Genomic DNA, 13,210 nt, shown 5'->3' on the forward strand with positions numbered 1-13,210 from the left:
CATTTCACAGGCTAGCTCCTATAAAATATTTGCTCAGTTCTACCCATTGCAAAACTCTCTGTTACAGAGGGAAACCAAGGCTTTACAAACCTACTGAGAGAGTCAGTGGAGACGTGCTGGGTCCCTCTGCACCCATTGTAGGGGGTATTCACAGTTCACAGTTAAAGGAAAATGTTTTGCCTTTATGTAGATTCATGTATATTTGCGGATAGTGTTAGATTAGTTTTAACATTTTTTAAAGGTGCTCAGTTTTATACATTATGCTTTGGCTTATACTGCATTTCAGTTAGTTTTTATAATGACTGAAATATAGACTTTACAGACTTTTTTCTGTATGTGAAACTTCTGTTTTAAAAAGAATATGTATTTGTTCTCCTTTTTAATAAAAGTTTTTTTTTTTTTTTTTTTTTAACTGTCTTTACTTGCACTGGCACTTGTTAAACGTTTAATAATCAAGCTGTGTAAATGAGATCCAGACTCGATGGGGTGTCTGAAGCAGAGGCATGCAGAGGGTTAGTCAGCAGGGTGCAGTAATGGGGGCTAATCTAAACCATTTGTCCCTGGTTGAAAATTTCAGTGCAGAAATCCAGCAGTGATTAGTCTGAATGCAGTAAAAAAACAGACAATCCATTCTGTAATACATTTTCCTAATACCTTACTGTATGCACTGATAGACACAGAGGGTTTGTAGTTGACAGTTGCAGTTGCTGGTGGCTACGACTAGGGTACCAGCAGTGATAGCCCTAGTGCTGAAGGATATATACCAGGGCTTATCAACCCAGGGCCTGGGGACCCCATGTGTCTTCTGGTCTTCATTCCAGCTGGGCTTTATATTACTTAACTAAACCCTTAATTGAACTAATAATCTGCTCTTGTTTTCAACTCTTAAACAATTGCAGATTTCATTAGCTATTACATTTTAAGAGCTGAGAACAATTAAAAAGGTCTAATTAAGCAAATTCATCTTGTGGAGTGTAGGTCTGGACCCTGGCTGTGCAAATTTGCCAATCTTGGCTGGGGATCCCACAGGGAGTGTTGCGTTTCTTCCTAACCATTTTGTGAAATACAGAACACTCACTAGAAAGTGCTTCCCTTCAAGATAACATGCAGAACAAAGTAACTGGTTGCAAACAAAAAAATAAAAAATAAGAATGATTTATACCTCTTAAAGCATGTCTTTAGATGCCTTATTTACTGACAGAGAAAACACAACCAAAAAGTTCAAAGATGGAAAGAGAATTGGTCAGTGGAGGGGCAGGGATTAATACAGTCCCTTTGGGGACCAGCTCATGTGTGTTTTACTGTACTGGTGTAATCCTTATGAAACAGGAATACACCGCTGTAATCACTACTGTACTGGGTGAGTTTTTTGTTGTGGTTTGCCAAACGTTTCTGTTTTGTACACAGAAAAGAAAAAGTTCAACTTTCTTCCTATTTGGAAATTTTTCTCAGACAACCAGCTTAAGTTACAGTGTGAGCGGTCACTTGAGTTACCCCAGTATCTGCAGCTTGAGTAATGAGCTGTGTTTGGACAGGAAATTCTGTGATTTCAACATCATTTTAAATGTCATTTTCAAAAACCTAGAACAGTATTGTTTTTTTCCTATGTCAAATCACAATCCTTTATTGCTTAGTTTTGTCATTTTCATTTCATTGTGTGTGTTTTAGATTAAGTATGTTACCATGCAGTACAAATTAAAGGAGCACACTGCTAGCCAATGCTTTACAATCCATGACCTGTGGTACATTTGCTGTAGGTCTTATGGGCTGACTGTGAAATTCAAGTGAGATTGAGCTACAAAACATGAAGGTGTTAGGTACCAGGAAGCAGCTGAAACTTTTCAACTCGAGTGTTGTCTTTTAGAAATCACCATGCTGGAAGTGGAAGTATAAAATAAAAGTAACAGACCAAGAGGGACCAGGACTACAGTTGCAAGTGCTAATAAGAACAAACGTGGATTTGTAAACCTTGTGCAGCACTCCTTTAAGAGAGACTTCACATTGAGATCCGGTTTAGACATTTACAAAAGAAATACATTTTGTTCAGCTGCGTCTGCAGTGTGTAGCGGGTTGAGAACCCAGGCAAAGGAATTGAAAAGTGTCATCTCTTAAAACTGCAATGGGAGTCATTCCTTCACTACAGCCGTTTCGAAACAGATGTGTCACAAGTGAAACCTGTGATAGTAAAGTTGTGTTTGCTGTTGCATCTGTATCATTCACACTCGTCTAGGATTACATTTCTTCTCCGAGGCAGACTGCATCACTCATAATTACAGGCCTCCACAATCTAATGAAGTGTTTACACGCAAGTGTTTTCTGTATTGCTAGGATACCATTAATACAAAACATCTCGGCACATCCCATTTCCTATCATCTCTTTGTAGCAGCTGCTTGTTCTGATATAAAGGGTGCCTTTGTGTGTTAGCTGACAGAGCAGGGCAGGGGGAGATTCACCACCACACAGTGAGTAAGTATAGAATGGTCCTATTCACAACTCTTTGGTTTGTGTTATGATACGAGTTTGTTAAAGTAATGCTCTAGAATAACATTTTTTTTTTAATATAATTGGTAAACGGCTATGAAAGGCATTCAACATTCAAGTACCTCTCTTAAAGGGTATTTAATGAAATCGCTAACTGATCTTGGCTTCTGTAAAGCCACAGTATTGCATTGCTATCATGTTGTTAGCCAAACAGTCATAACGTTCAAAAAACTAATAATTAAAAAGCCATGGTTGTTTTCCAGCAAACTGTAGGCAATCCTTTTAATGAGACAACAGCGTGGGGTTATAATCAATTTAGTTACACATGTTTCATTTTAATATAATAATCTAATTAAAATGCAACGTGCTTCTAGTCATGACGTGCCGTACGGAAGATACACCTGGGCAGCAACTGTCAAATTAACCTGCAACGCACGCACACACACACACACACACACACACATATATATACATATATATATATATATATATATATATATATATCTCAACAATAAAAAGTTAACCTTCATATTTTCACAAAGTCACGCTTCCTACAATAGGTTGTTATGAGGCGATGGGTTTCAGAAAGCAAGTGAAACTTTTCACCAACACATTAACTTAACAAAGTTTTACTCCACCCTTGGACCACACAGAAAGTTTTCTTCTACCGTGTATTTGTGTGTTCTCTCTTGTTGTGCATGAAAGGTTTGAAAGCGCTCCCTCTAACAGTGCAAGCAGATATGGCAGTCCTCCATATACAATGCGTTGAAGATCAGGTAGTGTACTAAAATGTGAACAATTCTTCCTCTGTTCTTGCCTGATTATCTCAATACAAGTACAAAGAGGCTGGGGCACTCGCATCAAAAAGTGTGAAGCGTTGTACACAACAAGCAAACATAGGTGGTTTCAACCAATAACCATGCAGCTAAAAAAATAAATTAAATCTCATTGGTTGACTGTTATCCAATCCCCATGCAGTTTCACTTTCCCCAGCTCTCAGCTTCAAATGTTGATCCACACACAGCAGGCAAACAAACAGCAACATTTCTTTTACAGGAACACCAAAACTATTCACTGCAGTCATGTTTTGCGATCTACATTTCATCATATTGTCATAAATTAGATTTTTGCTCATCTTCAATGTGTTTTGTTACTTCATTCCCGGGAGGACAGTCGTTCTTGATTAAACTTCCTGCAGCAGTTAAGAGTCAAACTTCTCCACCATTTCTCTCATGAAGGGTTCCCTCTTCTTTGGTCTGTGTAAATGTTTAATTTATTTAGTTTCATTCTCCAGTCCCACAAATAATCCAATGATTTCATTACAGTAGTTTTAAATGTTTATTCAACTGTTTCTACATTTTAAAATACAAAATTGAACCACAGGAATGATTGAGAAGAGGGGCCAGGTGAACGCTTTCAGACTGGTCTGCTTTGGTTAGTTTGAACCAGGTGAGTCCGACACTGAAATGAAACTCGTTCTTTACTTTTATATCAGGGCATTTGTGGTGGTAAATAAGTGCTGGAGTTGGAGATGTTCCACAATGAAATCTCAGTTTGGAGATACACAGCAGCTATTTAATTGTCATCTTCTGACAGTCCCTCAATTTCATCTTCGTCTCCACCAATCGCCATCCAAAATGCCTTGGCGACCTGTGGAAGGGAACACAGCGATCTTACTGACACATCCACTGATGTTTACACTCATGGTTTAGCAATGTGAGGAGCAGGCTGTGTGGTCCAGTGGTTAAAGAAAAAGGCTTATAACCAGGAGGTCTACGGTTCAAATTCCGGCTCTCTCACTGACTCATTGTGTGAACCAGAGCAAGTCACTTAACCTCCTTGTGCTCTGTCTTTCGGGTGAGACATTGCTGTAAGTGACACTTCAGCTGATGCGTAGTTCACACACCCTAATCTCTGTAAGTCGCCTTGCTAAATAAACAAATAATAACAAAGAGATTCTGATTTCTTTGTTTATTAATGACGCACAAGGTCTGTAAACCACAGCGAGGCGTTGAATTGTAATATTAATATGTTTTCTCTGGAATGAGATATAGTAAAAAGAAACATGCTTATCAATTAAATACAATATATAAAAGGCTTTCTTAGTCTTACAGTGATGAATAAATTGCTATACAAATGTAGGCTCCTACCTTTTCAGCATGCAGCTTTCTTTGATCATGAGGTAGTGTTACTGCCTTATCTATGAAAAACAAAACATGTTGTAAAACTGCACTGTGTGACCCAGTCCTCCTGCACAGTGAATACTGTAACATTAAATATATTAACCACTAGTATAATACACACGTGAGCATAACGCTTATTGCATTTTAAACATCTTTTAAATATAAATGGGGAAAGACAAACAGCTTACCTTTCATTTCTTTTAACTTAGAAAACAATCTTTCAAAGTTCTCCACGTCTGCATCCCCTGTGGTTAGACTGGCCAGTTCCTGGATATCCATATCCAGCATGGGATCTGAGAGATGAGCAAGGGTCATTTCAATCCCTCATTGTCCTGTACAACTGTGCAGTATTCATAAGAACTATTTATTGGGATGTACAGTATTTTGTAATGTATAGTCGTATGTTAATAAAAACAAACCTTGGATGTAACATTGGACAAGCATGTTCATATATGCCCAGATACATCTGGAAACATCAATAACTCCTAATTCATGGGTTAATCAAATAACATGGTGCTTCCGTACCTACAAGCGTGTCGATCTGAGTGTCAGGATCTGGAGCAGCATTTCTCCTGCTGTCCTCTGAACTAGTTTCAGTGCCACTATCTGCAGACCTGTGTGACTGCAAGACACAACAGAGAACATAGATGAGCATGGACTGCTGTGCTTTAACAGGCTGCAGTATTCAGAGTTGAATGCTCTGTTGCAAAGTGCGGTCAATGTTAAAAATCAAGAAGTGCTTCATTTAAACAAAGTAATTAATAATGGCCTTACATTTAATGGGCTTTTTTTTCTCTCAGAGTGACTAGCTGCATGTTGATTTTTGGACCAGTGTCCACTGAGGTATATAGGGTCAGTTCCTAATGACAGTATGAATGTACGAGAGGGAATATATCACCAACATGTGGCTCGTGGCTGTGCGCAGCTCCGTTGCTGTGACGTGACCCCACCAGGCTGCTCATGAGGCCAAAGCCCTGGTTTCTTTCTGAAAGAGATGTTGAGAGAGAACACCTTTCAGACAACAACAAAGCAGCCACTATGAAAGCAACACAGCCAGATATCCATTCCATTAAAAACAGAAACAATCCATTCTGAACAAATAGTCTTTACAGAATTCTGCCTGTGTACATTCCTTTCTAACCACTGCAGTTCTTTGAATCTCACACTATGTAGTATTCATTACCCTTTCTTAAAAACTACCTAGCACCAGAAACGTACACTAGCTATGTTAAAAAAAAAAAAAAAAAAAAAAAAAAAAAAGGTATGGCTATATATATATATATATACACACACACACACACACACACACACACATATATATATATATATATATATATATATACAGCATGTTGTGTTTGGTTTTTAAAGTGATTATGAAGTATTTATGCAGAGTTATACAAGTTTTATAAAGTGCTCCTTAAAAACAAACAACCGTTGATACATTTGCATGATACATTTGCACAGTAATGTTACCATGTTTTATTTATGTTTATATGCATTCTGTTTTGTTTTTAAATCATGCATTACCATACTTATCTGTGAATTGCCATGCTCTAGACTAGAATAACAATTCCGTTTAACAGTTAGAGATTGGTATTCGATTAAGCACAGGCAGTTGTGATAAGTTTCTGTTCTGTATTTTAATGTTCTCCGCCTAACCCAACTGTCATGTCTGCATTTCTGTTACAGTTCTTGAAAGAAATTCGCTCAGACAAGATTAGGCTTATTTGATCGTTCCATGCAAGGTTATGAAGTTCTGCTTGGGACTAGTAAGAGCGACTTCCTGATCCACGCATGCTGTACATTGGGCCCCTGACACCCATGTGTTTTACACCAGGGATGAAAACAGGAAATGAAGCAAGCTGCTCAGAGCACTCTCTCTTCCAGAGGTCTGGCGCACTCATTCCCATGTAAGCTTAGACGACTCCTAGTTTCCTTTCTTTTTATTTTTGGAACAGTTTACCACCCTTCACTTCAGCAAAAACCCAGGTACAAGTTAAGGAAATGCGCTTTGCTGTCCGTTCCCCCTGAGTGATAAATGGTATACCACAGGACTTCTGTGGTTCACAGTTGTGGTGCAGTCCACAAACCCTTTACAAACATGATCAAACACAAATGGTGGGATCAACTCGAACCATTTCTGACGTTGTTTAGATCAGCTGAATAGATACGTTTTATGCCTGAATTGAAAAGGTTTTGGTTTTGTCTGAAACTGTTAAAGCATGCCTCTACACTGCTGCTCTTACTTTTACTGCACATCTGCTTCAAAGTTCACATTTCCTCTGACATTTCAGAGAAGACCGACTAGAGACTATTGGAAGTACAGCATGTGCCAAGATTACCACCAGTATGTACTGTAAATTACTTTCACAGTAAATACCGCTAAATTACATAATCTGCATCGCTTGTTAAGCCGAAAGGCTCGGTTTAATTAAATCAATTAAAAAAAAAAACCTTTATTAAAAAATTCTTCAGTGTTTTGTGAATAGGGCACACGGTTTAGAGACCATTGCAGAGGATATCATTGTGATCAACTGAAAAAATGACTTGGCGTAGTACATGTGATGAAACTCTTTTTCTACAGTAAATGTGTTTTTTTTTGTATTGGATGGAAATGAGTACTTGAAACCGAACTACTACTGAAACAACTTCTACAAGACACTAAGCTTAGCAGCCATGCCATGAAGAACAACCACTGAACCTGCGATCTGATCTTGTTGCAGACTCACATGGTGCTTTGCTGTTCAGTAACTTTGAACAGTTGGCATTTCTAAAGAATGCTCTCTCTGGGTGCAGTTAAACTGTTAACTAAATATCCAAAAGAAGCCCCTTCATTTATTATTGCATTATTCTTTTAACTCATCAAGATGTCTGATGGAAAGAGTCTCTGTATCAGATGGCTCATCGTTATTTATAAAGGTTACGTCTCACTAGAAATCATTTAACATGTGCCAGGCACAAGGTAAAATATTACAAACATTTTAAGGTTCATCGAGTATGGCAAAGTACAGATAGCAACTACTGACTTTAACACAACAGCAATGGGAAGAAACAATACATCTCAGCGGAGTGCTCTTAACCCTGACCCTAAGGCATGCCTTTAAAATAATATTTTTATTTCAGTTGGAGCAGACTTTTTCTTAAGCCATTACATTAGTCAATTCCATCTCATTTTTCTCTGGAATAATAGTTTCAGGGGAACAGATTACAACATACAATTAACACAGGGAAACGGTTATTTAAAAATAAATAAATAAAAGCGAAATCAGAACGACTGATAAATGATCATATATCTTGCCTGTTTTCTTTTCTCCCCAAACATTCAATTTTCTGCCTGCAATACCTGGAATAACTGTTAGTCTGTGAACATACCATCTTTCATCTCCATGTTGGACCACACGTTTGCGTTCAGGGCTTGAACAATCCTCTTTATCCCTGTGGACTCTGGAAAGTCATCTGTTGACAGTCAGAAAAGAACGAATCAATACTGCATTCAAAAGTAAGCCAATAGGTCAAGGTCCCAATATAGACCTTTGTGAACCCTTCTTTAATCCTGAATCCTTTCTGTTTCCCGGTATGGCATATAAGTGGGTGGAGTTAACAGAGTTGAAAGGTCACACTGTCACATGATTTCTCAAAACCAGGAAGCAAAGAAAATAGGCAAAACAACACAAGGCCTGCAAGCAAAATATCTGCCAGTTAGACTGAGCAACAGAGATAAGTGATACAAACCTTATTACAGCAATAGAACTGGGCACTATGAAGAATGATTACAAACACTAACAAACGATGAGGTTAGGACTAGGAAAACAAGCTTTTTTGTTATGAATGCAGTTGTAACTCCAACTATAACTGAAAAGCAGATATCATGTAATACTATTTAAACACACACTCAGCACACTTATGTTAGCTGTAATAAAAATGTAATGAAATACCGCCTTCGTCGGGGACCTCTTCTGGGTTGAGCTCCACCAGTTCAAAGCCATGTGCGATACACCACTCCTGGGCTGTCTGTCTGTTCACACCTGAGGAAGACAACCTGCAAGGCTTAGTTCCTTTGAGGAACACTGAAGTGACAGCCTTTTTTTATCCCTAACTGTTGGTATTAAAATGGCCAGGCACTGTTCAATCGGTCCTCAGTGGTGGAAAACTCTATGAATCTGTGACCACATAGGTCTGACCTGTGTCTAGATCTCACCATTCTCTGACACGCGATCACAGACCAGGATCAGCACCTCAGGGGACCAGTCTTCTGCCAAGGGAAGCCATAACGACACACTGTCCAGGCCAGATTTCTGAAATAACAAAGTGCACAGAGATATTAGAAAAGCACTACCATCGTATATTACCTTTCAAAAACAATTAACATAATGCTGGGAATGAGAAGCAGCTGTTTCACCAGTCAAGCCTCATCTACATCACTCGGGATCAAAGAACAAAATGTATATATGAATACAAATGCTGAGTATACGAGCAATCTCCTCAACCCAAAGCAGACAGTGTATGTTACTGTACAGAGAAATGAAGCATTAGGAAGTAAAGAAGGTTTCCTCACTGTGTTGCTGTCGAAATACACAATGAATGCTTGCACGCCCTCAGCGATCTCAGATGTGACGAGGAATCTGTTGGGTACGGCGCACAGGTGGATGTCTGCCATGTAATATTTGTTGTTTATCGTCCAGGGATACCATCTGACTTCTCCAGTCTGGGAGGAGGGTCCTAAAGGACCATCACCAGCAATGATTTCTGGAGAACAAAAAAACAACATTTTAAACTACGTAAACAAGACAAGAAAAGGGTCAAACAAATACAGACACATCATATTGCATTGTGCAGCACTCTAGAAGAGAAGAGTTGAGCACTGTGGTTTGGACATTTTAAGACAATTAAGATTAGCTTCATGATGAAGGTCAAATTTGAAATGCTTGTTTTCTGGTGGACAGAACTTCGGGTGAAAACTGTTTCAGTGTTTCCATGTTAGGAAATGTTGACAAAATGCAGGAAGATGACTTCAGTGGATCCCTTAATGTTTTTGACAGATATCTCCAAACCAGGTTACTCAGTGAATCCATCTGTGGTGCATCTTGCAGATTTTGTTGCCAGAGTTTCCTTCAAAAAATTCTTATTTTAGCACTGAGCAGTAAAAGTTTGGAAAGTATTGCTAAGCCACATTCAAACCGGTCTCTCCAACAACGATGAAGGCATTAGCTGGAACATTTGTCTACTTGACTTTGACTGCACACGTTTCCCCTTGGAACCGTCATGTAATATTCCAATTTAAACATCATTCTTACAGGAAAACCCCCTGAGATGTAGATCCACCCTGTTTTAATGGGGTCTAATTAAAATCTGACACGTTTCTGCCAACAAGCTAATGGACAATGAATCTTCTTCATTTCAGGACTCAAAAAATGTTACACTAACAGAAATGAGAACACGTGGACTTGATATCACAGCCATGGACCACTGTGCACAACTTTTGTAATATTGAGACTATTCTTTGTTTTTATCAGACTATGTAATGAAGCATCATAACTCTTAAAATGCATTTTATTCAACCCTGATTTACAAGCACATAAAGCAATACACTTTTCAACCCCCCCCAAAAAAAAAAAAAAAAAAAAAAAAACACTGTCTCAAAACCCCAGCTAAAGCTCTCTAAACCATAAAGCTGTGTTTTCAAAAGCATGCATTCTATTTCTGACTCTGGTCCCGGGGAGGTTGCACTGACACACAAACAGATAACCTCCTGCTGACGCACATTCACTTCACATTTACAGCGACATCAAAGACCACAGTGAAGTAAAAGGGCTCTGGTTCTGAGGCAGAGAGGAAAGCGGGAGCGTCGAGTGTCACAGAGACCAGTGATGATGTCACCCTCCCTGCCTTTGTCAGCTGCTATGGTTTGGCTGTGTGACATTACTAGGGGGTGTGGTATTTGTTTAAAACCCATTATCAAAAGGATGATCTGGAGGGAAAACAAACAACAGCAACCATTCTGAGTCATTTAGAAGGTAACTGCAGAGGATACATTTATCTTTCAATATACAGTAACAGGACCCAAGCAGCTATTTAAATGTAGCATTACTGTGTCAATCGAATTATTAATTAACATCTGATACATGTAGATCACTGCTAGTTTTTTTTTTTTTTGGTCTGTTCATAAATTTGTATTAAGTGACAGATCACTGTGGGCCGACCTTTTCAGGTTGTCTTCGTTGTAAAGTCATGGACAACCCTTTTTTTGTTTAACAACCAGACACTGAGATCTGGTTATTAATAATAACTAACTCAGGTGTTCAAAACTAAAGGTACTGCCAATTCCACTGGGGTACATGCGACAGGGCATATATTTTGCAGTTACTCTTGCTGGTTAATTAGACACTGTGATTAAAAACACAATATAAAAAAGCAAAACCCTCACTGAAATCGTTTTGTTTTTGCCAGCAAATACATCTTGTTAAGAGTGAATAATTACATCCCCTGGTCCTGTTTTTTGTTTTTATAATAAACTTTTGAAAGGGCAGCAGCTTGAAATCCACAGGGTTTAAATGGTTGAGCTGACGCATTCACTTAAGAGTGATTGCAGTCCAATAATAAATTCTAGGAGGGCCGCAATCTTGATCCTTGCTTTCATCCTTGCCTAGAAAAAAACGCATTCCTCAAATTGAGAACAGAACACTATGTAACTTCAAATAAATTGTTTCATGATTAAAATATATTTACTGTGCAAAGAGATCCTAGAACACCAATTGATATTGTACAGAGATTTTAGAAAAAGTTGTAAAAAAAAAAAGTCGTCTTTTAACAGACGCACTGTGCTGTTCTGTATTCTAGATTCTGCTGCAATGCTTTATATTCCAAACACTTCAATACTGTACAGGTACGCACATGTAAACCTTCCCCATGTTAATCTTATGGGGTGTGAATCACTTGTATGACTAAGTGTGACTAATACTAACCGGAGTGTGGTTACAACCAGAATGATATTATCAGGAGCATGTTCCCATGCACTCCCATTATAATCTGGCTGTGACTTTTCAATAGGGTGATAGGAAATACAGCTACATTAATAGTTGCTCAGCATCAGTCACAAACAGTATTTTGTAACACATCCTGAACTGGATCAATTTTGTATTTATTTTTTTAAATTCTAAAGCATCATGGAAACTGATACACTGTACAGTTGTGTGACTGAAAAACAGGTAACAGATAACTAACCAGTCCTGCCTTTGACTTTCCTGCCTTTTCTTGATTCACGGGACTGAGGATTTCAAGACCTTGACAGCCACCTAGTGGAACTGTGGTATAATTAAAACAGGCAAACACTGTGACAAAATCTGAAAGAATTTCATGTAAAAGGAGTACACCTTCAAAACGGCTAATTACAATGAAATGTTATTTGAAGTCGTTCAAGAACGGAAATATGACTCCTATTGCACAGCAGTTTTGCTCATTCCAGATTTTACAAAGAGCTTGATTAGCCACAGTACAGAGGTAACACGCTTAGGTGTACCTTATTAAATGCATAGTAAAACCAGAAATGGATCAAGCTGCTATGCAACGGGAGTCAGATTTCCATGCCTGATGTGAAATATTAAATAAAAATCCCATATTATCCAATATGCCCCTAGTCCTGAACTATTAATTTACTAAAACAGAAAGATCACTTTTTCAATGAAGAATCTGAATATTATACGTGAACACGCATCAATATAAAACCGAATCAATGTAAAGATGATCAATAAAACCAAACTAATCATTTTACACCTTATTGCCACATGTGAGTGTTTTAGGAGAGGAGGTAGACCAAGGAATGGACCACCGTCGTATTAATAGCACTACACCCTTATTTATCTCCCTATTCCGCTACACCAAAATAATCTGAACACACACTGAATGTACTCAGTTGGGAATAAACTCATACATTTCGCTCCCAAGCATTCAATGAGGCGATCCCAACTTCCACTGTTTGACTAAAACTTAGCGGCATTTTTCCCACTGTTTTAAATGCACAATGATAGTAAACATACCAACAAAATAAAGAGATTAGAAAAAATCTTAATGATCCAGTCAGTGTTGGGACATTTAACCAGAGATGACAAGGCCTCGTTTCTTATATTATTTCATATCTGACGTCTTGGCGTTTTTCAATTCTACGTGAACAGAAAAAGGAAGCATTTTCTGTATTATTTATTATTAAAATTATAAGAGAACTGTATTGAACAATTGCCATCCCGATCCGGGAAAGCGAGCACAGGTACGGTGGTCTCTGCATGTAGGGGACCCGTGGAAACACGTCAGGCTTATCAGACAAGTCCCAGAGCTCGTCGGTACTCACGCTTAACGAGCGCCTCCTCCACAAAGCCCGGATCGCAGCTCGTAATAAGCGCACAAGGTCCTGAAGCCATTTCTTCCTGTCAGATTGATATTGCGCAAAAACAGCTGACCGTCCCCCAACAGAACCACTGAACTATCACCCGGAGGGGAAGCAGAGAGTCACTTCCGGCAACAACTAAAGACTAACCCATTCCCGGCAGCAGGG

At 38.6% G+C, this 13,210-nt stretch overlaps 1 protein-coding gene across 1 annotated transcript; it reads right to left on the reverse strand.

Moving 5' to 3' along the window:
• Positions 1-2,742: 2,742 nt before the first annotated feature.
• Positions 2,743-13,145, reverse strand: LOC121299242 (alpha- and gamma-adaptin-binding protein p34-like). Its single transcript, XM_041226903.1, has 10 exons — positions 13,007-13,145; positions 9,221-9,411; positions 8,864-8,960; positions 8,601-8,690; positions 8,038-8,121; positions 5,568-5,650; positions 5,191-5,287; positions 4,854-4,958; positions 4,633-4,682; positions 2,743-4,132 (listed from the first exon to the last, which is right to left on the reverse strand). Exons 1-10 carry the CDS (start codon positions 13,074-13,076, stop codon positions 4,058-4,060), a joined length of 942 nt encoding a protein of 313 aa, XP_041082837.1. The 5' UTR covers positions 13,077-13,145; the 3' UTR covers positions 2,743-4,057.
• Between the last annotated feature and the right edge of the window lie 65 nt (positions 13,146-13,210).

This window comes from Polyodon spathula, chromosome 24 (assembly GCF_017654505.1).
Source record: "Polyodon spathula isolate WHYD16114869_AA chromosome 24, ASM1765450v1, whole genome shotgun sequence".
NCBI classification, from domain to species: Eukaryota; Metazoa; Chordata; class Actinopteri; order Acipenseriformes; family Polyodontidae; genus Polyodon; species Polyodon spathula.

Excerpts from the sequence above, each read along its gene's own strand:
- LOC121299242 (XM_041226903.1), bottom strand. The coding sequence starts at position 13,076 with ATGGCTTCAGGACCTTGTGCGCTTATTACGAGCTGCGATCCGGGCTTT. Across the intron at positions 8,691-8,863 it reads TGATCGCGTGTCAGAGAATG|GTGTGAACAGACAGACAGCC; the intron begins GTGAGATCTAGA and ends TGTCTTCCTCAG. Across the intron at positions 8,122-8,600 it reads AGAGGTCCCCGACGAAGGCG|ATGACTTTCCAGAGTCCACA; the intron begins GTATTTCATTAC and ends GACTGTCAACAG.